This window comes from Macaca nemestrina, chromosome 19 (assembly GCF_043159975.1).
Source record: "Macaca nemestrina isolate mMacNem1 chromosome 19, mMacNem.hap1, whole genome shotgun sequence".
Classification (NCBI taxonomy): domain Eukaryota; kingdom Metazoa; phylum Chordata; class Mammalia; order Primates; family Cercopithecidae; genus Macaca; species Macaca nemestrina.
Genome location: NC_092143.1, coordinates 44,577,352 through 44,601,922, shown reverse-complemented (window position 1 = coordinate 44,601,922; position 24,571 = coordinate 44,577,352). Strand labels below are relative to the sequence as shown.

Below are 24,571 nucleotides of genomic sequence, written 5' to 3'. Positions count from 1 at the left end.
AGGTAGCTGCATTTCTTGAGCCAGGAAGAGTACAATTTAGGATAGAGACTATTTGTTCCTGCCCTGAAGGAGTTTGCAGTCTCACTGGACACACATAAGACAGAAAGAGCATTAAAAAAAAAAAAAAAAAAAAAAAAAAGACCAAGGTGGTGCATAAGAAAGCCCAAGTGCAGAAAACCAAATACCCTTATAAGATTCAGAGAAGGAAGAAAATATAAGGGTTTGGAGAACCAGGGCTCGGGTGGACTTGAGCTGAATCTTGAGGGTTGGGGACAACTTAAGATATTACTGAAATGCCACGGATATGGTCTAGGTCTTGCTGCTCAATGCACAGAATGCCAATCACTGAATCAACAAGTATTGCCAAGGAAGAAGGCTTTAATCAGGTACTGTAGCCATAGCCACGGAGAATGGGAGATAAAGTTCCAAATCTATCTTCTAGACTGACCAAAATTGGGATGTATACATATTGAAGGAGACGGGAAAACAGGAACTAGGGAGGGGTAAGGAAGCAATCACAATGAGTGAGGGATCTGACATCTCATTGTCTGGATGCAGTGATCTAGTACGTTTCAGTCACTTGTCTGAGGGTCAGTTTCCTGAGGAAGGAACTCAGTTAAATGTAAGTTTCAAGTTTTAAGATGGAGGGTCAATTTCTATGTTTACTCAAAAACTTGTAAATATTATTTCTATGGGGCAGTTGGGCCAGTTTCAAAGAGAGGAAGGAAGGATTGCCTTCTTGGTGGGGAAATGGTGTCACCAAAAGCAAGAACATCAGGAAAGGGGGCCAACATATGGAAAAAGTCCTGATATGAAATGTCAAATGTAGATTGGATACACATTATATAAGATGAACAACAGGTAAAGATTTGAGTTTTATTTTGTAGACAATGAGTAGCATCAAAAATTTTCAAGATAAAAGTGGTGGTATGAAACATCAGGCCATGTATCTCTTTGTAGTACTAACTTTAAGCTTTTGGCTATGCTACTGGAGAATACTATTCTAATTCAATTTGGTTCTGGACCAGCTACATGGGTCAATTAGTTTTGGCTTATTGAGAGTTTGGAATAAAAAGTTCTGTTCCTGAAGATGGAACACCCATCTGTTGTTGCCAAGATTTTTCCTTCCCTGTTACTTAATGTTAAAGGAAGGAAACCTCTTAGGAGTTCTGAGAATCAGTATCTCCTAGGGGCTTTCTTACGGCTGTTGTTATTTATATAGCTTATTAAGGAAAAGATCTTTCTTTATAAATGTCACCTGATTCATCTTTGTTGAGGTAACCATGTATACACTCGGGAAAAATAGTTGGGGTTTGAGAGTAGAGGAAGAAACCAAAGTATATTAAGAAGGATACTTATAGATATTAGAATCTGGGGACTCTGAGGACCCTGAAAACCTGTTATATTATGGAAGAGCTTTGTATTTTCTAAGTAACAGAAAAACCACACGATTTTCTTCTAATATACTTTTCCCTGAGCAGGAAACAGATTTTTTTCTCTTCTGGCTTTAGACGTAACCTATGAGAACAATAAAAACAGAAATCTTGCCTGTGCATCAAGACCTCACAAGGACCAAGGAACACCACAGAATGGGGCTCACAAAGCAGGAATGGAGCTTGGGAAGTGACATAGCCAGTGAGCTTCCAGCCCGGCTGTGGGTCTGTAGCTCCCTCTTGTTGTGTCTGCCATTTGTACTGACTTTGGTGTTGCCTGTCTCTGTTTTGACTAGGCCTGTCTCTGGCAATCACCTTCTCTTGACTTCTGTTTGCCTTGTTGCTTCAGATGACTCAGAGCCTCTGCTTCTTCTTGGTTGCTGCTTATTAATTATTCTTCCTGCCTCATGGCTTCTGTCTATTGCTTCTTTCTCTCTGTGTATCTTGGTTTTTGCCCTCTTGCCACCAGTTACTTACTCTCTATGTCTTCAACTCAGAATCCCTGAATTCAAATGCAGGTCTATGGCGAAGGGCACAGCAGAGGGTTTAAGATCTGAATCAGACAAGGAGAAACCCCATCTTCTGAGACTGAAGGGAAAAGGCGAGGTAGATCCTTCTGTAGGTGAGAATAGGAAGTTCAGAGATCATGTCTGATAACTTTTGTCTCAGTAGTGAAGTAGGGGATAGCACTGTCTGCTGAGAATGAGGGCCCAGGCTTGAGTAAGGAGATTGTAGAGCAGTGGTTTGAGCTGACTTTAGATGGAGAAGAACTGACCTGGAACAGGTGAAAACATTGACAGACATGGTGAAGCCACATTTCTACTAAAAATACAAAATTTAGCTGGGTGTGGTGGCACATGCCTGTAATCCCAGCTACTCTGGAGGCTAAGGCAGGAGAATCACCTGAACGCAGGAGGTGGAGGTTACAGTGAGCCGAGATCATGCCAGTGCACTCCAGCATGGGAGACAGAGCAAGACTCAGCCTCAATTAAAAAAACAAACAAACAAAAAAACCCGAAAAGAATAGACTATAAGAAGTCAAAGAAAACCACTATGTAATGATAAATGGAGTCATTTCAGCAAGAGGATATAACAATGTGATGGTAAAGGAGTCATTTCAGCAAGAGTATATAACAATAATAAATATGTATGCACCCAACACCGGAGTATCCAAGTATATAAAGCAAACATTAATAGATTTAAAGGGAGAGAGAGATTGCAATACAATAACAGTGGAGGACTTCAACACCCCATTCTCAGTAGCAGACAGATCATCCAGACAGAAAATCATTGAAGAAACATTAAACCACATACTAGACCAAATAGGCATAATGGACATTTATAGAACACGTCATCCAGCTGCTGCAGAATACACATTCTTTTCATCAGCCCATGGAAGATTCTCTAGAATAGACTATATCTTAGGCCACAAAAGAAGTCTCAACAAATTTTTAAAAGTAGAAATCATATTAAGTATCTTCTCTGACCACAATGGTATAAAACTAGAACTCAATAATAAGAGGAACCTTGGAAACTCCACAAACACATGGAAATTAAAAAACATGCTCTTTAATGATCAAGGGGTTAATGAAAAAATTAAGAAGAAGGCTTTAAAAATTATTGAAATAAATGAAAATACAATATACCAAATTCTATGGGATACAGCAAAAGAAAAACGAAGAGGGAAGCTTATAGCAATAAATACCTATATCAAAAAAGTGGAAAGACTTCAAGGACCTAGAAAAGCAAGGGCTAGCTAAATCTAAAATTAGTAGAAGTAAAGCAATAATAAAGATCAGAGCTTAAATAAATAAAATTGAGACTAAAAAGCCAATCAATATGAAGATCAACAAAACAAAAAGTTGGTTTCTTGAAAAGATAAACAAAATTAAAAAATATTTAACTAGACTAAGCAAAAAAGAAAGAAGACTCAAATAAAATCAGAAATGAAAAAGAAGACATAATAACTGAGACCACAGAAATACAAGGAATCATTAGAGACTATTATGAACAACTATACACCAATAAATTGGAAATTCTAGAAGAAATGGATAAATTCCTGGACACATACAACCTACCAAAATTGAACCATGAAGAAACAGAAAACCTCCATAAACAAATAATGAGTAACAAGATTGAAGCCATAATAAAAAGTCTCCCATCAAGGCCAAGGACCTGATGGTTCACTGCTGAATTATACTAAATATTTGAAGAACTAATACCGATTCTACTTAAATCCTTCGAAAAAATTGAAGAGAAGGTCAGGCAGGGTGGCTCACAGCTGTAATCCCAGCACTTTGGGAGGTTGAGATGAGTGGATTGCTTGAGCTCATGAGTTCAAGAGCAGCCTAGTCAGCATGGTGGAACCCTGTCTCTACCAAAAATACAAAAATTAGCTAGGTGTGGTGGCATGTGCCTGTAGTGCCAGCTACTTGGGAGACAGAGGGGGTAGGATGGTTTGAGCTTGGGAGGTGGAGGTTGCAGTGAGCCGAGATTGTGCCACTGCACTCCAGCCTGGGTGACAGAGCCAGATGTGGAAAAAAAAAAAAAAAAAAAAAAAACTGAAGAAGAGGAAATATTTCCAAACTCATTATACAAGGCCAGTATTACTCTGATGCCAAAACCAGACAAGGACACAACAACAACAAAAAATTACAAGGTGGTATCACTGATGAACACAGATGCAAAAATCCTCAACAGAATGTTAGCAAACTGAATTAAACAACATGTTAAAAAGGTAGTTTACCATGATCAAGTGGGATTCATCCCAGGGATGCAAGGATGGTTCAACATACACAAATCAATAAATATGATACGTCACATTAACAGAACTAAGAACAAAAGTCATATGACCACTTCAATAGATATTGAAAAAGCATTCAATAAAATTCAATATCCCTTTATGATTAAAGAAAAAACTCTCAAAAACTGGGTAGAGAAGGAAGATACCTTGAGCCTGGGCAACATGACAAAGCCTCATTTCTACTAGAAACACAAAAAGTTAATTGGGCATGATGGTGCATGCCTGTAGTCCCAGCTACTTGGGAGGCTGAGGTGGGAGAATCACTTGAACCTGGGAAGTTAAGACTGCAGTGAGTTGAGAATGCACCACTGCACTCCAGCTTGGGCAATGGGAGTGAGACCCTGCCTGAAAAAAAAAAAAAGAAAGAAAGGAACATATCTCAAGATAATGAAGGCCACATATGACAAACCCACAGCTAACATTACACAGAACAGGGACAAATTGAAAGCCTTTCCTTTAAAATCTGGAATGAGACAAGTATATCCAGATTCATTACATTAATTCAATATAATACGGGAAGTTCTGGCCAGACCAATTAGGCAAGAGAAAAAAAATAAAGGACATTCAAATTGGAAAGAAAGAAATCAAATTAACCTTGTTCACAGATGACATAATCTTTTATTTAGAAAAATCTAAAGACTCTACCAAAAAAAACTGTTAGAACTGAATAGCAAATTCATTAAGACTGTAGGATACAAAATTAATATATAAAACCAGTAGCATTTATATACATCAATAGCAAACAATCTGAAAAAAGTCAAGAAAGCAATCCCATGTACAATAGCTACAAAATATATGAAATACCTAGGAATTAATTTAACCAAAGAAATGAAAGATCTATAGAAGGAAAACTATAAGACACTGATGAAAGAAATTGAAGCAGACCCCAGGAAATGGAAAGATAGTCTATGTTCATGGATTAGAAGAATTAAAATTGTTAAAATATCAATACTACCCAAAGCAATTTACAGACTCAACGCAATCTCTGTCAAAATACCAGACATTCCTCAAAGAAATGGAAAAAGTAATCATAAAATTTATACGGAACCATTCTAAGGTGTACTAGTCAGCAGCATTTAATATACTCACAATATTGTAAAAATACCACCCCTGTCTAGTTCCAAAACATTTTAATAACTCCAAAAGAAAACTCTGTACCCATTAAGCAAGTTCTCTCAATTCTCTCCTTATCCCTAGACAGACACTGGAAACCACAAGTTTGCTTTCTGTCTCTATGGATTTACCTATTATAAATATTCCATAAAAATAGAATCATGCAAGTTGTGATGTTTTGAGTCTGACTTCTTTCACTTAGGATACATTTTAAAGTTCCATCCATGTTGTTAGCATGTGTCAATACTTCATTTCTTTTCATGGTTGAGTAATATTCCATTTTTTGGATAAATAACATTTGCGTGGTTTCCACCTTGTGCTGCTACAAATATTTGTATGCAAGTATTTGTTTGAATAATTGTTTTCAATACTTTTGTGTATATACCTAGGAGGGGAATTGCTGGGTAATATGGTAATTCTGTTTAGTTTTCTGAGGAACGGTCAAACTGGAGTGGCTGCACACCAGTTTGCATTTTCACCAGCAATGTATAATCGTTCCAGTTTTCCTACATCTTCACCAATACTTGTTATTGTTTTTTGATATTAGCCATTCTAGTGCATGTGAAATGATATTTCATTGTGGTTTTGATTTGCATTTTCCTGATAACTCATAGTGTTGAACATCTTTTCATGTATTGGGTGTTCATGTAACTTCTTTGGGGAAATATCTATTCAAGTCTTTTGTTCATTTTTTAAATTTGGTTATTTGTCTTTTTATTATCACATTGTAAGTGCTCTTTATGTGCTCTGAAAGCAAGTCCCTTATGAGATATATTATTTGCAAACATTTTTCCTTTACTGTGAGCTGGTCTTCTTTTACCTTCTTGATGTTATCATTTGCAGCACAAAAGTATGTAACTTTAAGGGAGTCAAATTTATTTTTTCTTTTGTCACTAGTGCTTTTGGTGTTGTATGTGTGAAAACATTGCTTGACCCAAGGTTATGAAGATCTACTTTTATGTTTTCTTCTAAGAGCTTTATAGTGTTAGTTCTTTGACAGAAGATACTTTGAATAGCACCGTCTTGGGGTATTTATCTTACTAGAGACATATAATACCTTAGTCAAAGAAATCATGCTAGTTGTGAAATTTCAGCTTCAAGTGAGATTAGTGAGGGGAGATATTTTTATTTAAGAGGGGTCTTCCAGCATTCTTCAGATTGTGTCAGTCTGGGCACTGCCAACTCACCTGTGTAGGGAGCAATGTAATGGTTAAAAGCAGAGATTTTTGAAGTCACAGTGGCCCTAGTTTCAAACTCCTACTTTTCTACTTAATCAGCGGAGTAGCTTAACTCCTTTAAATTTCAAATAAATAGTCCCTACCTCATAGGGTTGTTGAGAGGATTAAAAGAAATAATGCATTAAGCATTGTGCATAAACTTAGTACAGTGTTCATCTTACTCTAATCACTCAATAAAAGTTGGCTGCTGGTATTATTATTGGCTGCCAAGTAATTGGATGATAGTGCCATATAAGCAGAGGGATGAAAAAGCAACTACACATACAATTACAGTTTCACCAATGATAGTTTAGTACTGAATTCAAACAGTATTTAACCATGTTTTAAAGCACACAATTTGGGGGAAGTGTTGATTATTTCAAAAGTCAATCCCTAGAGGGCCATAAAAGCTATTTCAATCACTATAACTAATTACAAGGAAGTATAAATCAATAAGCTTTGCTAAATGGTCTAAAATATAATAAAGAAAACCATCATTAACAATCATCCAGGAAGCCACTGTCCTTAACAGTGAGATGATGTAAAAGTTGGATGTGAAGAATGAATTTTGTTATTTGAAAACTCCAGGTATTAACAGTGCTTTTAGAGAAGTTCTTAATTCAGCACACAGTCATGGCTTTTCCAAATGATTGTTTACTTTAGGTAACTTTATTTCTTCTAAATTATATGTATATTCATCTTGGTATGGAAATAAGTGGCCATCTGCATAGAAGTATTGTCAGCTTTCAGTGTTTCTCAGCACCTTTCTTAGCTCAAAGCCAGCCCCCTTCTCATCCCTCTTTCTAAAGCTGCAACACAGCTTCAGGTCCCAAATCAAGACTGGAGTCATGCTACATTTAGAAAGTCTTTGCTTTTTTTCTCCCAGTCCTGTGTGGTAGTTACAGGCTCAAATCTGGAAGTCCCAGGGCCCTCTCCTGAGTTCCCAAGCTTACCTTGCTGCCCCTCTGAGCAGGAGAGCCAAAGCCCACATGGGCTCCTGAGCCAAAGAGCTCTCTGTCCATCATGTCTTCAAGTCTAGGACTGGATTTGCTTCCTGCCACCTGTTTATTCTCAATGATGTGTTTTCCCAAGGACAGAACCTGCCCATAAATGCCATATGAGTGGCAGGGCCCTGTATCATGGATGATGGTGATTGACAACCTCTTACTCTTGAACATGCCTGTGCTGCTGAGATCTATTCGCTTGTTGGGGTCTGGCTACATACCTGCTCACATCTTTCTTTGTGTCACATGAGAATGAATGAGGCCTTTTGGACAGTTTACCTTTCTAGTCCATCTCCTGTCCTACCCTGGAAAGCCAGCCAAGTTCAGGTTCAGCCCCTTTCCCTATCTTCACCTGCATATACTGCAGTGGGAGATATCAGAGATGTTACAGCTGGCTTAGTGTGATGGTGAGGCCAAGAAATAGATGAGAATAGCTTGCCATGGCAGTAAGAAGAACTGGATTTAGGGTTGACTCTGCAACTAGTTAGCTTCCATATCCAATACCCTTAGCTAAATCAAAGGGCCAATAAGCTCATAAAATGAAATAAACAGCATAAATATGCATTGGAAAGTTATCACATAAATAAGAAATCATGCAGTTGTTGGCAATGGGGGCCCTCAAATAGAGCAAAAGGTTTTGTAATCAGAGTTAATAGAAAATCTAAAATAATGTGGTTAAATAAGATAGAATCTCATTTCCTTCCAACATAAAAGAAATTTGGAAATGGTCAGTCCAGAGTTGGAATAGTGGTTCAGTAGTTGTCAAGGACCCTGGCTTTTATTATTTTTTTGTGTGCCATACTATTAATAATATATGGTTTTCATCTTCAAAATCACCTCATGGCCTGAGATGGCTGCTGGGCCTCCATCCATCTTATAGACATCAGAAAAGAGAGAAAGAGAAAGGAAAAAAAGAAATATTTAATTAAGTCAAAGCTCTTTTGAAGCTACCTTCTTGAAAGTTCCACATGTTTCCACCTGCATCCCATTGGCCAAAATATAGTCACATGGCCATGTCTAACTGCAAGTAAGGTAATTGTTCAATTGGGTGTATTGCCACCTGAGAATGGGTATTATAGGATGGCAACTAGCATTTGCCACATATGATCATTTGAAATCAGATGAAAAGTAAACCTTTGAGAGAGCTTAAATTGATAACAGTGAACTGATCTGCTTCTATGATTGGCTCAAATAAAATAAAGGAGATAGAATCACTCATTTAACAAAACTGTTTTGTGCTGCTGCTACCTGCCAGGGACTGTGCTAAGCACTAGGGAGAGAGTAGTGAGCTGAAACAAACATCTTCTGCCCTCCTAAAGTTTACAGTACGCATCTCCCCCACAAAAGTCTGTTATTACAAACATGGTTTGGGTTGCCTATAGGGAATCTTGTAAGATGGTCAGACTGTGTGTGCTCAACTCTGTAGAGAGAGACAAAGGCCCTCTGCTCATAGCATAGAGAGTGCTGGGAGTTAAATGACAGTGGTTACACATCCTTACCATGCAGACAGTGTTCCTTTTCTCTAACCTCCCTCACTGCTGACCAACCCAACACTGTCTTAACTCTTAACTCTTAAATGAAAGAGCTCCTATCAGTTTGATCATATCCCCTGTAGCTAGGAGAGAGTTCTCTATTTCCCACAGTGCAGAGACCACACTCATTGTTCAATCTAAGGAAATTGGGATGTGATGTCCCTCTCTCCTTGCCTGTGGCAAACAGACAAGCAATTACTCAGGCATTCTAAGGATGGAAAGCATCAGTCTGAAATGTCTGGTCTGCCCCAACAGGAAATACTTTACTGTTCGGGCCTGGATTTTTGCTTTTATTTGCTGATGCTTTTTCTGATTTTATAATTTGGTTTGGAATTAAAATAGAGAATTGTATTTGCAATGCCTGTGTGCTTCATTAGTTAGTATTTGGAATGACCTTGGAATTTTGACATGATAAGACAAAGAAAAGAGCACAGCATTTTTTTTTCTGCTGTCGTTTTGTGCAGCCAAGAATTTTTACTTGTCTTTCTGAGGAGTAGCTTTATTTTTAGCCCCATGCAGCACTGGAGATGGATGTCCTGTCTGTTTCCACAAGGCAGCTCAGATAACACAATTCTATCCAGTTTTGGGGAAGAATTCTTTTGTTCCCACTTAAAAGCAACAAACATTACTAGAACAGGAAAAATCTGTTCACTATTCTTAATGAGAAAACACTTGGGGTAAATGACATGTTTCCACATCACATGTGTGATTTCCTTGACTTTTTCTTTGAAGCTTTGGGTTTTTGGTGTGTAGCTTTATGGCTACTTGGAGGATTGTTAGGCTCTAGTGCTTGTAACGAATAGAGACTCTAAGGCAAGAGAGTAAGGTCAACAGGAGAGCCCTGGCACTCAGAGACACGTATAGCTGGGCTTCTTTGGAATCTGGAATTTAGGTGGAGAACTGGAAGGCACCAGTGCGGTTTTAACATTCTTTACTTGGTCTTAGCCAAAAGGCCGAGAAGTGATAGCTTTAACATTGTTAGCAGCAGAAGCAAATGGTTTTCTGTACTGAACTTGGCCATGAACTCAGTGCAGAGTTATGCCATGGTTAATAAGTCCAGAGTGCTGCAGACATACTGGTCAAGTTATTGGGTTTTTATTTCTCTTTTACTACAAGATCATTTGCTTATATTTTACCACTAATAACTCATAGATATTTAAAGTTGCAATTGGAAACAAAAGAATGACATTTCAGGCTGGTTTATACCGCCAGTTGATGCAGCTGCAGGACAAAGACCTTAAATTTATCTGTAAATCTGTTATTCTCCCTCCAAACTCCTGGACCAAGTTGCTCTTGCTCTGAGAAGCTATCTGGTCCTAGAGTTTGCATTGGATTCTGTAGAAAATGACCCTGGTGGCTAGTCATGAAGCCAGGTTTGTGACCTCCCAGATGATTTTCTGCCACCTCTGATATCCTTGGCTTAAAGTACAAAGCTAAGAGCCACAGGGCTTCCATCCCTATGTGCAATTTCATGCTTATATCAGAGAAAATTCTCCACTTACCTGACTGCTCAAATTACACACCTAAGTACAATGACCAGTTTTAGAAACACGTATCATGTCCAAAGGACTCTGTGAGACTCATACCTGCACCCAGGCCCCTCCTGGAAGAACAGCTCAAAGAGAAAAATTTTTGTCACAGCATCTTCATATTAGTTTCTGTTAGTGGTCACTAAGAATCTGTTTCCAGACTCTGGGACTTGGTGTACATTCCTTCTCTAACACAACTTCTCATCCTTCATAGGCTAGGAAGAAGATCACAAATGAGTATCCCTCCTTTGGTTTCTTATTATCACAGCCAAGATAAGAGCATTTATCTCAAGGGTAAGTTGTGAAGCTTTTTGGGATAGTTTGTGGTAATAAAGCTGGTGGGGAAAAAGTATTAAATCTCATGGCGATGCATCTGAAGGCTCTTTTGAAATCTGTTGAGGGATGCCAATGGTGAGATGTTTTTTCAGTTAGGATGGGCTTTGGCAACCTCAGGTTGGAAGGTCATCCATGGTGGACCTCTGTGCAACCCACATTACCTTAGAAATCTTGGCTGCAAAGTGTTCACTATTTATCTCTCTCATCTGAAAGGCAGAATTTGGGGCATAATATGATCTTGTGGACTTGGATTTAACATCACAGTAAGTAGGAAGGCCTACAGTGGCCTCTATCAGCAACATTACTGGAAGACCTAGCAGGAATTTAGAACATTCCTTTACCTATACAAAGATCTTAAAACAATGGGGGAGTTGTCCAGATGCTGACAATGACCAAAGGCTGGGCTAGCCTTTAATAATCATTTTTGAAGGAATTCTGTTTTCAAAAATAATTTATTCAAATATTTTTATACCAAAATAATTCTTAAAAGTATGAATTTATCTTAGTTATCCTCAAGCAAATATGCATTTAACTACATGAACACAACTATTACTTCATAGTTTTTTTATTATAGACTTTTTTTATCCACATGAATGTTAAAGAAACTACAACAGAGTTAAATACCATTTTTGATAACATGATTATATTCTTAATTACACTCAATATTAAACTGTAAAATATTTCCAGAGGAATACAATCTTCATTCATACAGCAGGCAAAGTACAGAGAGGAAGGGGCCACGTGTTAAGTCTGTCCAGTTTTCTATGAAAAGCAGGTTTGTACGGCTGGTGCCTTCCCATCTGTTGAAACGCGATCCCCACTCCTAGGACAGGTCTTGTGTTTTCTTTCCACCAAGAATCACTTCTTCAAGAGGAAAAGACAGTTTTGTAGAGTTGCTTTCTCCATGTGTGCAGCACTGAGACTGCCTGAGACCATCCATGGATTTCCCATCCCAGTTGGCTAATAGCACTTCCCATGCTCTGGGTTCAACTGTCCTTTAAAAATACGAAGACTCAAACTTTGGTTCCACCAAAAGATGCGACAAGCATTGACTGCTCTGGTTGGCTCCCCCCTCCCCCCACTAATGAATGGCTGCTACAGTCTATTTTACATGGTTGTCCATGCTGTTTTGAGGTCACTTGTCCTTAGGTTCTCCTGAACCTGATTTTGTATTTAATTCCCAAGCCCTTTCGATCTGCAGTCTTTAATGTGGGTCAGAAGTGCTCCCTGGCAGGCTGTATCTTACAAGAGAACAAGAGTAAGTCGTTCTGTGCACCTGGGACAAGACAAAAGCACAGAATGACAAGCTGAGCCTAATGTAATCAGATAATTTTAAAACATTTAGAGTAATATTTGGTATACCTCCTTAGGAGAAGACATTTTGTCTGCCACCCTAGGTTATATATCTCTGATGACATTGAGTCAAACTAGAAATATTACATGAGAGTGTGCTGGTTTGCTGTGTCCTTTTTACAGTAAAACCATTTAGATGGGTTTAGAAGCTGGGATTTGTTGTTGGGCAAAGACAAAAGCAGCCTGCAGTGAAAGGGGCAGACAGAATTTCATGCTCTGGTGCTCTGTTGGTTTTGATTGGATAGCCCAAGTTATGTTTATTTTTCTTGTCATAGAGTGTCAGGGCAACATAGAAGTATGAGCGGAGGTTTTGCGATTCAAAATCAATGAAATGATTGGATTAGTTATTAACTGCGTATTTATAACTGATAATACAAGATGTGAATTAGGCCACGATTTTAGGTGACAAACCAGAGGAGAGCAGACAAAGTATGGAATGCAGAGTCAGCCCCAGCCTGGCTCAAATCCTGTGACTTCCTAGCAGTGAGACCACAGGCAACTTACTCATCTCTTGTCTCTTTAGCCTTCTCAGCTGTAGGGGGGTGAAAGCAGTAATACTTACCTCAATGGGTTGTTCCAAAGATTGAATAAGATAATCAACATAAAGTCCTTAGAACAGTGGGGGCACACCATTATTCTCTACAGAGATTCTTAAAAGAACCTCTTATGTCTGACTAAAGATGAGAGAAATGAATGTACCACTCTCCCTCTTTATCTTTGATCTATACAAAGGGAGGACACAGAATGTTCAATTAAAATCCAATATCTTTTTTTTTTAAAAGACTCTTGTTGTTACTTTCATAGTAATTATTCCAGAAGTGAAACAAAAATAAGAGTTTACCAAAGAGGTAGATATAGTTAAAATACCAATAAAAAATAATATTCCAGACGCTCCAGAAAGATGCAATGTAGCAATTAGTGATTAAGAAAATGCAGACATAAGGCAAAAATAGGTGGGTCATGCCCTTGGGTGTTACATGGGGTCCTGGGCTGACTTTCATGAAAGTGGCCCTTTTCTGGGGAAAAAGAGATAATATATCAGAAAATTGGCACACAAAAGTGGCAGCCAAAATTTTAGAGCTAGTACAGATTTTGATCAGGTTTGGCCATCCACATTTTATAGATAAGAGTGAGACTCAAAGAGATGAAATGATGTTACTCAAGATAACATAGGGAGATAGCACCATATCTGGCACCCAGTCTCCCTCACCACCAGCTAAGGACCCAAGGAACACAGGGAGAAAGTTTTAGGGTCAAATAGACCTGGATTGAATCCTGTATCTGCCACTTGAGAGCTATGTGACTCCCTGAGCCTCAGTTTCTAAGTATGAATTGGAGGTAATAACAGGATCTACCTTACAGCATTGTAAGGATAACACAGTAAGTATTTAGCCAGTATCTGGCATAGTTAGTGCTCAATAAATGATCATTATTATCATTTCCAGTTTGGCCAATGAGTTTCTGCATGACTATGAATGAGACATTTCCCTGATTCACTTCCTACTTATGTAAAACAGTTTAATTCTTGTCTGTGAAAGTTGTGGGTGCTTCAACTAGTTACATGCAAAACGTTTAAATGTGTTTGGAAGAAAATGAATGTAAAGTAATAATACCATTATACCATAAATACCATTAAACGTCATACCATTTTTATTTGGGGACAGATTTCACACAGATGATACTGGGTTATCTGTGCAGGAAGTGGGTCACAGAATTAACTAGATGTTAGGAAGGCCATCGGGAATAATTCTGGTATTAAAAATGGGCCCAGGTGAAAGGATAATGTCTGCAACATTTTGAAGTATTTTTTCAAATCCTTTCCATTGTACTCATGAGCTCATAATGAGACAAATACGAAGAGCGGTACAATGTCTAATCTAATAGGGCTTGTTTTAGGAGGTAGTTTGAAGGTAAATAAAATAAACTACACTTTAACAGCCGGTAGCTTAACAAATAGAATTCATTGCCCCAATGGGGACTATGCTTAGGTTGAAGAAAGGTGTAGCTAAATCCATGGGTAATGGATCTTTATGGTGTTATCAAGGGAAATCTAAGAGTATTCAGTGTATATGCCTACATTTTGAGGTTGATATTGCTAAGAACAACAATTTTGCTCTTAAAGTATCTTGACCTGGGTGGATCTTTATTTTGACTCAACATGGAATTTCTCATGTTCTAATGTAGAACAAAAAAAATATGCAGATCAGTGATATGTGGCAGTACTCGCTCAGCTTACTAAGTGGATTGCCTGTGGTTTTGAAAAGCTTCCTCCTCTTAATAGTAATATTGGAATCCACTGGGTGGCAAGAATACAGCATACTACCTTAAGGGTCACTCTTGCATAAGACATTAATGCATCAGTCCCTAATTTGGAAACCTGTGGTCACTCTGCAAGACAGAATGTGTCTCTCTCCCTTGGTGTAATGATTTTTATCTTGTAATCTCTCTTGGGGTAACTCCTTGCAGGCTTGGCATGTTGAGAATCAGAGACTGCCTCTAACAATACAGTCATCATTCTCTGCTTGGCTGATTTAGCTAAGCATTTAAGTAACCACTAATCTTCTGAAAGCACCAGGGTCTACTTAGAGAAATCCCTGTTGTCTGCAAGGATGGAAACAAAATCAGCATGGAGGAAGCATTAGTTACTAAACACAAATCAATCTTTTTTTTTTCTTTTTCCCACCTAACCGTATGCTAGGTCACTATCACAGGTGTAGTTTCTGGGCAGTGAGTCTTAATCTGTAGGTACAAAATGGGCTCAGGTCTGACAAACAGGGAAGATGGGTTGGGGAAGTGTAAGGAATACAAAGAGAGTTTATTGAAGCTTTTAAGTACAAATCAAATCACATTCTAAGGCTGGGCATGGTTGTAATCTCAGCACTTTGGGAGGCCAAAGCAGGAGGACTGCTTGAGCCCAGGAGTTTGAAACCAGCCTGGGAAATATAGGGAGACCCTGTCTTTACAAAATAAAAAAAATTTGCTGGGCATGGTGGCATGTACACCTATAATGCTGAGATAGGAGGATGGCTTGAGCCAGGGTGGTCAAGGCTGTATTGAGCTATGATCACATCACTGCAACTCCAGTCTGGGCAGAAGAGTGAGACCGTGTCTCAAAACAAAACAACAAAAACCCCATTCTAATGGATGAATCTCCCAAGTGCTGAGTAAAACAAGCCAGACACAAGAGAATGTTCTATGCAATGTCATTTACATAAAGTTCAAAAACAGGCAAAATTTACCATCATTGGCGGTAGGGAGTGGGAGAAGCTGGACAGGGGCACAAGGTTGTTATTGGGGCTGGAAAGCTAAGTGAGCTCATTGTGAACATTTACTGAGTTTCCTTTTGTTTTTGTTTTCATTGTGTGTGTGTGTATGTGTGTGTTTGTGTGTGTCCCTGGGTGGGTGCAATTCACTGAGTTTTGATTCGTAAACTTCATGATTCGTATGACTTTATGATTTATAAACTTTGAATAAGAAGGTTATTTTTAAAAACATCCTAATATTTTCTCTTGAAAGAAAATTAGTTTGACATTTTCAACCATTATACGTATGGAGTTTATCAGAATTAATTTGGACCATTCTTGCCTTAATTATCTTGATATTCTGAGTTAAAATTCACTAGAATCTAAATGTTCTAAAATTTTCATTTCACACTGCTGGTGTAAACCTGGTCTACTATACTGAGAAAGAAATTGCCCAAAGTCAACTTCAGACTTAATAAAAATACTTTAATATATAGAACAGAGCCAACTTCACAGGTGCATTTGTTAATAACTTCATAGAGATGGAAACAGAATGACTTACTCTCTGAGCACCTCTGTTGCAGTATCATCTGCTCACCAAGAACAATAAGTCCATGCATTAGGAAGAGGCACGCACTAGATCCAAAGTCAGGGCCCCCAGAATCCCTTCTTGGCTTTGCAACATGAACATAAAATGTCACATCTCTTATCTGTAAACCTCAGTTCCCCATGTGTAAAATTAAGGGAAAGCACATGAATGAAAGACTGTTTTGGAAAGGGTTTTGAGCACCCGATGAAATGTAACATAATTATTATTATTTAAGACAAATACTGAAGACTACCACTAATAAAAATAATGGCAAGAAAAATTGTCATTTGCACCTGCTAGAGGAAATTTGTGATATGCAGAAGGGAGGTGAAGGAACGAAAGGAACCGTGAGCCTGCACAATTCTCTTTGCTAACAAATTCTATTGAGTTGAAAATATGTTCTAGAGGGGAGGAGTGGGAAGAGTCATTCTGATGGGAATGGATCAAATTGATAAATGGCTGCAGTCCTAGCTGGCCATGAGCACTAACAAATGCTACCTTTGGCATCTGTGGTTTTTGTCCTGATTTAGCAATCCTAGTTGTTAGGTCATCCCAATATATTGTTACAGAAACAAAGTGCTAGTTTTTGCATTCCCACAATTCTAATAATTACATATGTCTTCTTCCATGGGCTGAAAAAGTTTCTTTTCAAATGTTTAGGTATGTTCTGAATATAGCCATTGAATTTTCACTGTCTGCTTTTCCTTAAGAGTCCAAAATAATTGTCTTTCCCATTTTCTTTTAAACTGATACGACCTTGAACCTGGCTTCAGCTGTAGAGAAACTATTACTAGTTTAGGGAAAAGATTAGTTACTATTCCTAGAGCAGAAGGTCTCAAAGGTCTATAATGTCCCCAGTTGTTCATATTACCACCTGCAGTAACTCTCTGAAAGTCAGATTTCAGGCAGGCTTTTTGGAAGCGAAGGAGAGACAGAGATGAGACACCCTGAGGATGACTGCTGACACTTTGGTTTCCTTGGGGGCAGTAATTGGGGTGTCAGAACCATAAAGAGCAGAAAGCCATAAAACAGAAAGAAGATCACTTTTGCAGACTCAATACAGAATTTTTAGTTATAGGAATTTTCCATAGAATTTATAAGAGGTACTTGGCCATTCATTTAGGAAATCCCATCCCCGGACATAACGAAGTTTATTGGTATATTGACTCAAACACAGGATGCAAATTTACCAATCCCTTGGGCTATTTCAAACACATCAATAAAGAATATGTTCAAGCACACAACAATACAGAGAGTTAAGGAAATTGCTTTCCTCTGATGATCTTACCTTTTAGCTTTTGCTAAGATGGGCGCCAAGCTTTTCTTTCCTGATCAAACTTGCTGCATAGGGTATCTATAAGATAAAAACAAGCAACACCATCCAGGTAAGCTAGATTTGGAGACAGATGTGTAATGGAGACCCTTCATCATGCCTAACAATTTGAATGACAATAGATCTTCCCTGAAAAAAAGAGGTGTCCATCTGCTTAGCAGTATGAGGCTTCTGGGGTACAGCATCCTTAAGGCCTGTTAACAAGTACAGTGAGGACAGAACAGATGATCACACTGGATTGCTGCTACAGCTAGTCCTTGAGGTTAACATGCGATGTTTCACTTTTTAAAATTTTTAAAAATTTGTGTTTAATAATATGGTATCATATTTATTTAGGTATAAAAACCGAGTTATGACATTCTAATGTATGTTCAAGCTCATAAAACAAGAACGTGCTTACAAACTAGTTTAATGTAATTGTTCAGTTTATTAGAATGATTTCTTTATAACAGATGTAATTTCTTTATAACATATGCTATCCTTATAAATTGCAAATAAGACTAACTAAACCCAAACTATTACTCTGATTAGATTCCCAATAACTGATAAGATGCATCAGAGGCTGGGTGCGGTGGCTCACACCTGTAATCTCAGCACTTTGGGAGGCTGAGGTGGGAGGATCACTTGAGCCCAGGAGTTCAAGACCAGCTTGGGCAACATAGGAAGGCTCTGTCTCTACAAAAAGTTAAAAAATTAGCCAAGTGTGGTGGCACACACCTGCTACTTGGGAGGCTGAGGTGGGAAGATTGCTTGAGCCCAGAAGGTCAAGGCTGCAATAAGCCATGATTGCACTACTGCACTCCAGCCTGGGTGACAGAGCAAGACCCCTTCTCTCTCTCACACACACGAAGAAGCATCAGAATTAACTATACTCAATGGAAAATATGACCTTGAGAATTCTACCTGGGTAAACTTGAAAAGTACTTTTGAATACTGGGGTTTTGAATAAAAGTTGATCACACTTGGTATGCTTCTTTTCATTAGAAAATTCCAGTGGTTGAAATTGGACTCAATGTATTATTTAGATTTGCCTCTCCACTAACCCCCGTTAAGGTGCTCTATTCTTATGTTACCCACCTTCAGCATTACAGGCTAAACTCAGGGCTTTAAAGACTTGAGTTTATTCTACATGTAAAGAATAAATATTCACCCTTCTAGAATGTAACGTGAAATATGGTTGGCCGGGCGCGGTGGCTCACGCCTGTAATCCCAGCACTTTGGGAGGCCGAGGCGGGCGGATCACAAGGTCAGGAGATCGAGACCACGGTGAAACCCCGTCTCTACTAAAAATACAAAAAATTAGCCGGGCGCGGTTGTGGGCGCCTGTAGTCCCAGCTACTCGGGAGGCTGAGGCAGGAGAATGGCGTGAACCCGGGAGGCGGAGCTTGCAGTGAGCCGAGATCGTGCCACTGCACTCCAGCCTGGGCTGGGCGACAGAGCAAGACTCCGTCTCAAAAAAAAAAAAAAAAAAAAAAAAAAAAAAAAAAAAAAAAGAAATATGGCTGTTAAGTAAAAGCAGCGAGGGAAATAAAATTACTTTCATTCAATTAAGCAATTATATATATATAATTATATATATATATAATTATATACATATATATAATTTCCCACATTCCAGTATATGGTATGTTTTCCTCTCATTATCAACAGTCCACACATGTGAACCTTTATTATTAATGAGAAAGAGTTATAAATCTACAGTGATGCTAGTGGCTAAAAAGAGTTGGACCATTTTACTGCAATAATTAGCTGAATCAAACGGTGTTTTTAACAGGAAAGAAAAGACAATAATAAAATAATCATCTCACTATTTTGATATATAACCACAACATAAACATGTCAGATAGGCACATATCTGATAAAGGGTATAGACAGCAGCATTGAAATAAATGATTCATATAGTAACATTAAAAGTTCAGTGTCCTAATCTCGTATTTTAGGATGCAGGCTGAGATCAGCTAGATAACTATGACAAGGACAGTTACACAAGGCCCTACTCCAGTTACCTCTTCTTTTCACTCTAGGTTATGCTATACCTGCTATTAACAGAGACCCCTTTGAATATTGGTTTTCCATTATGGTGTATGCTGCAATGTGCCAAAGTGTATGGATCACTTCTCTAGATGTATGACATGACAGAGCCTGGAATGGGATTCTATTATTTAGGATGACAAACAATGTAAACTTTTGGGCACAAGGAGTTCCCAATAAAATGTGTTTGTGCCACTCTCACATTTTAAAAAAGTCCTCAACATCAAAATTAGACACCACAAAGATTTAGCAAGTGTCTGTTCTATGCCAGCCACCGGGAAAGATAATTAAATCACCATGGGCCATCTCACTAAAGGAGTAAACTATTCATCCTAATCCAAAGAAACTCGCCTGAAGGATTCTACTTTCAGAGCTAAGTCAAAACGGCTCCTCTTTCTTTTTTTCAGAAGCAATAACACAGCATTTCATTAAGGTAGGAAGCTGAGAAGGAAAAGAAAAGCAAAAAAAAGGATTCAAGAAGAAAAGGACATTTCCAAATAAGCATATTTGAGTCCCAAGGGTCCAGATTGGAATATAAACTGGGGTGAAGAATTATCCCCACCAGAATGTTGATTTTTTCATTTATTTCATTAAAACAAAATGAAATAAAAGCCAAAAAAAAAAAAAAAAGATAAAAAGCAAAAAGTAGTGAGCTGAGAATCATGTATTTTTCCATTCTAAGTCCTAAATCATGAATGGTAAATAAAGATTATAGCAGCATGGCCAGTTGTTAATGGAAACAGCATTATTTCACTGATTCCAGGATGCACTTTATCCCCTCACATTTTAACATTCTGAAATCACATGTATTATAATTGATGGTATCTTAGAATTACAGTTGAAACCTTTTTCTTTATGACTCATCAAGTAGTGGTGCCTCTTACAATTGATGGTGCTTCAGATTCCATAAAATGCAACATTGGACTTGCAGACACTTCAGCAAATTCTCCCCAACTCGGAAGCTCAGGATTTTAGAGGCTCGATTTAAACGAGTTAGTTATTCCATGCAAATCTACAATAGGACTTATAAAAGCTTTCTCTTCATCTTGACCAGCTTGGAAATTATCGAGATTGGCATGGAGAAAAAAATCCAAAGTATTATGTAACTTCTAAATTACCTACTTGGTTATAGTAGATCAAAAGTACTGGAGTTTAAAAAAGAAAAAGTGACTTCTTGGATTGTGCCAAGAGAGTTAACCTGAGCTCACACCTTCAGGTCAGTCAACATCTCAAAAAGAGAAAGATCAGAAGAAAAACGCTACATAACTAAGGAACAACTGATTGCACTGTCAAGGTGCACAACAGTAGATCAATAATTGGAAATGGACACACAGTAGCCAAAGTCTGTCTACTGCTAGAGAATTTTAAGGCAGCTTCCACAGAAGTTCAGGCTTGCAGTAAGTCCTCTGACTTGCAGGGATCTCCTTTTGATGCATATTTAGATACAGAACCAAAATCTTCCAGTGGCCCAGGGATCTTCTTCTAAAAATATAATGCAAAACAGTAATGGTTCTATCTACCTTTAAAAAAAAATAAAGATGTAAGACATATTTTTACAAACTCTCTAGGTTGATACAGTAGAAATCTGGGCAAGTTCCCATCCTAGTGAATACTGGAGAACCTCCAAGAAAAGACCATCTTACTGAAGAGCTGTGTCCTTGCCAAAGAACAAGCACTCTTCCAGCAAAGATAACGACCTCTCGCTCCTTTCCCTGTGAAGACGCACTGCACTCCCGTCATTAGGAAGTTGTAAACTGCTGTTTTACAAGTCCACAGTGAACAAAACATTAGTCCTTAATCTATTGATTGAACATTATTTTAATTGAGGCTTTTAATGAAGAACTTTGAGACGGGTTCCCCCTAGCTGCGTGTGACTGCAGCATTCTGGAAAAACAGCAGAGGGCACTTAAAGACTAGCACATTTTCCCAATCAACACGCCTTGTGGTAGCGATCTGACAAGTTCAAACGATGTGAATCTGGGTCTAGCCATTTATCATGTGCTCTGTATTGCAGTATCACAATGTCCTCCAAGAACTATGACTAAAAAATAAAAAAGCATGTCTTCAACAAATCTACAGTAGTAGCTTATACACAGATGCACTTGCTTATAAAATTATTGCCAAATTCGTAATAATAAAACAACAGTTTTATCAAGGCATCATCACAGTCTCAGTTCATGTTGTAAGTTTTTATATTTCAGTCCTTGGAAAAACTTTAATCAAAAGGCTATTTACTGAATAAAAATCTTCAGTCAGCTTCTTCATCCCAAGGACTGATAAGTTTTGCTTTTAAAATTGAATAAACTTCTCCTAGAATCACAATTCATTTGTGAATGAGAAATCTTTTACCCTTTATTACACTAAACATTTACATTTTCATAAACATGCTAAATTAAAAATCTTTTGTAGTGGTTCATAGGAATAGGATTATATTTCTTTGTTTTGCATAACTAAATGTGGCTTAGTAATAAAAATGCTATAAGCACTTGAAAACCCAGGGCAGGGGTGGGGGACTTTAATACAAACCATGTTAAATACTAAAAAACCCAAAATTTTAGCTATTTTTTAAAAAGGTAGCTTACAGTCATGTATAAATGTTAAATAATTCCTCACATGCTTTAAATCTCACATTGAGATAAATGTACATTCATTTATAAAGACACAAAGAGAATCAATCATTTGACTCTGTAGTCATCACAACTTTACATTTAACACGGGAAAAAGAAGCAATGGTGCAGAAATGACAGTCAACAGAGAATCTAAAAATGCAGGAGCTGAAGAAATTCATAAGTTTTCTTTCTATAGCAATGATACCCAAGACACTTTCGAAATAAGTTTTTTGAATAGAAACGCTTTTTAACAACATAGGATAAATGCATTGTGGGTCTTTGGGAATCATTACAAAATATGATGGTTTTAATATATTTGAATTCTCCATGACTGCAAGATACAGTGGGTTTTTATGCCATCTCAAGAAAAAAAAAAAAAGCCTGTTTTGTAATACATGCTCCGTAAACTTTAAACATAAAATAATTTTGAGTGAACTGTTCTGTTTTCAGGAAGCAAAGCATGCAACCATATCGACTGATGAATAAGATCATCCAGCTAAAATATTCAGAAAGCCAGTAATTGTGATACCTTGCAATTTCTTGATAATCTTTAGATAGAATTTTCTAAAGACATTTCCCCCCAAGTACTTTGACAAATATATCAAGCTGAATAAGGAATTAGATACGTTTCTGTTGAAGTAACATTGAATCTGCAGCCTCAATTCTAAAGCAGATAGTACCATGTAAACATAGGTCTTTTCTGCACAAAACTATATCTAGCCAGATGGGCACGGTGGCTCACGCCTATAATAGTTCCACCATTGTAGGTACTACTTTGAGAAGGGCCATACCATTAAATTCATTACTCACATTGGCATAGAATTTTATGGCTTGTATGTACATTTCATGTTTATTACTCACTTGCACCTTGTAATATTCCTACCAGGGCACTAGGTTAAACCTTGTAGCAGTTCCTTTTGGTTGAGGAACTGACACTTAATGAACTGTATGGGATGGGTCTCAATCCCAAGTTACAGATGTTAAAAGCTCATGTCTGTTAGGTGTAGACAGGGCAGTAATACAGAAGCTCCCCCAAATTTGCTAGTATTCCTTCCTTTAGGAGTTGTGGTAATAGTATTTGTTTAGTGTAAAATAACATTTGAGGAAACTAGGACCAAGCCAGGGAAATTTGGGAAAGAATTAAGAGGACTGCTACATGAGAGTATCAGAGTTGGGTCAGGGTCATCATGGGTGGTGATTCATTCAACAAATGTTTATAAACAGCTGTTTGATGCTGCACACTGTGATAGGTACTGGAGTCAGCATGAAAACCCTGGGCATCTAATGGTAGGGGACACACAAAAAGGGGAAGCAGCAGGAGGGACAAATCATGTCGATTTCTCCAATTTTCATGTTGTTACCCTGGATGTACCTTTGTGTATTTCAGGAATTACACGATACCTACAAGGGCAGGACGGTGGGGGCGGGAAAGTCAAGCTTCTCCCAAATTACTTAATTTGATTCCAGGAATAGTTTACTATCTATAGGAATGTGAATTAACAACATTTGTTTAGATAGATGAAAACATGTGATAAAATATTTTACAATACAGCATAACAAAATGATTTAGTAATACCAGTTTTAATCTTCCATGTACCAAATATCTCAAAAGACATGAGACATTTTTTCTTCTATCAGTCCTATGTGCTTATTACATGGAGACAATATAATTTCGTCTTTCACTAAAGAAACCAAATGCCAAAGAAAATTAAGACATTAAGGTTACATAACTGGCCTTGAATAGGGGCACTAAAAGAAATACTGTTTCCTTCTCTGATGCCCATTTTGCTATACTCACCACCACCCCCTGAAATCACAATTTTTTTTATTGCACGTGTGGCAATTTTTTTCTTTTGTTTTAAGAGTATGAAAATGGGCTGGGTGCAGTAGTTCATGTCTGTAATCCCAGCACTTTAGGAGGCCCAGGTGGGAGGATCATTGGAGGCCAGGAGTTTAAGACCAGCCTGGGCAATACAGAAGACCCTGTCTCTACAAAAGATTAAAGAATTAGTCAGGTGTGGTGGTGCACACCTGCAGTTCCAGCTACTTGGGAGGCTGAGGTGAGAGGCTTGCTTGAGTCCAGGAGTTTGAGGCTATAGTGAGCTATGATTATACCACTGCACTCCAGCCTGTGCAGCAGAGTGAGACCCTGTTTCAAAAAAAAAAGACACAAACAAACAAAACAAAACCTGAAAATGATGACCTGTGTAAAATAAGGGAGATCCTAAAATTTTATATCCCCCTACATCGAATCTTTTATTTAAGTTTTTCCTTTAAACAGAGAACACAATTCACAGCAAGAAATCACAGCTCTTATTATCAAGGAAACAAAAGCTAAGAATGGGAATTTGTTATTAAATCAATTATGAAAATCCTCTGCTCCCCAGTAAATTTGGGTGCAAACAAAACCAACATGAGAAAAAAATCTTGTTTAAGCAGCATATTAT

At 38.0% G+C, this 24,571-nt stretch overlaps 1 protein-coding gene across 4 annotated transcripts in view; it reads right to left on the bottom strand.

Moving 5' to 3' along the window:
• Nucleotides 1–11,516: 11,516 nt before the first annotated feature.
• LOC105489363 (SKI family transcriptional corepressor 2) overlaps nt 11,517–24,571 on the bottom strand; it is a 47,889-nt gene continuing 34,834 nt past the window's right edge. For 2 of the 4 annotated variants that reach the window (XM_071085408.1, XM_071085409.1), the window contains 2 exons: nt 17,440–17,505; nt 11,545–12,243 (listed from right to left, as the gene is read on the bottom strand). In XM_071085408.1, the coding sequence (XP_070941509.1) occupies nt 17,443–17,505 (63 nt within the window). In that variant the 3' untranslated portion in view covers nt 11,545–12,243; nt 17,440–17,442. Of the gene's footprint in view, nt 12,244–17,439; nt 17,506–24,571 lie in introns of all 4 variants that reach the window. The other 2 variants (XM_071085407.1, XM_071085406.1) reach the window with 2 other exon arrangements.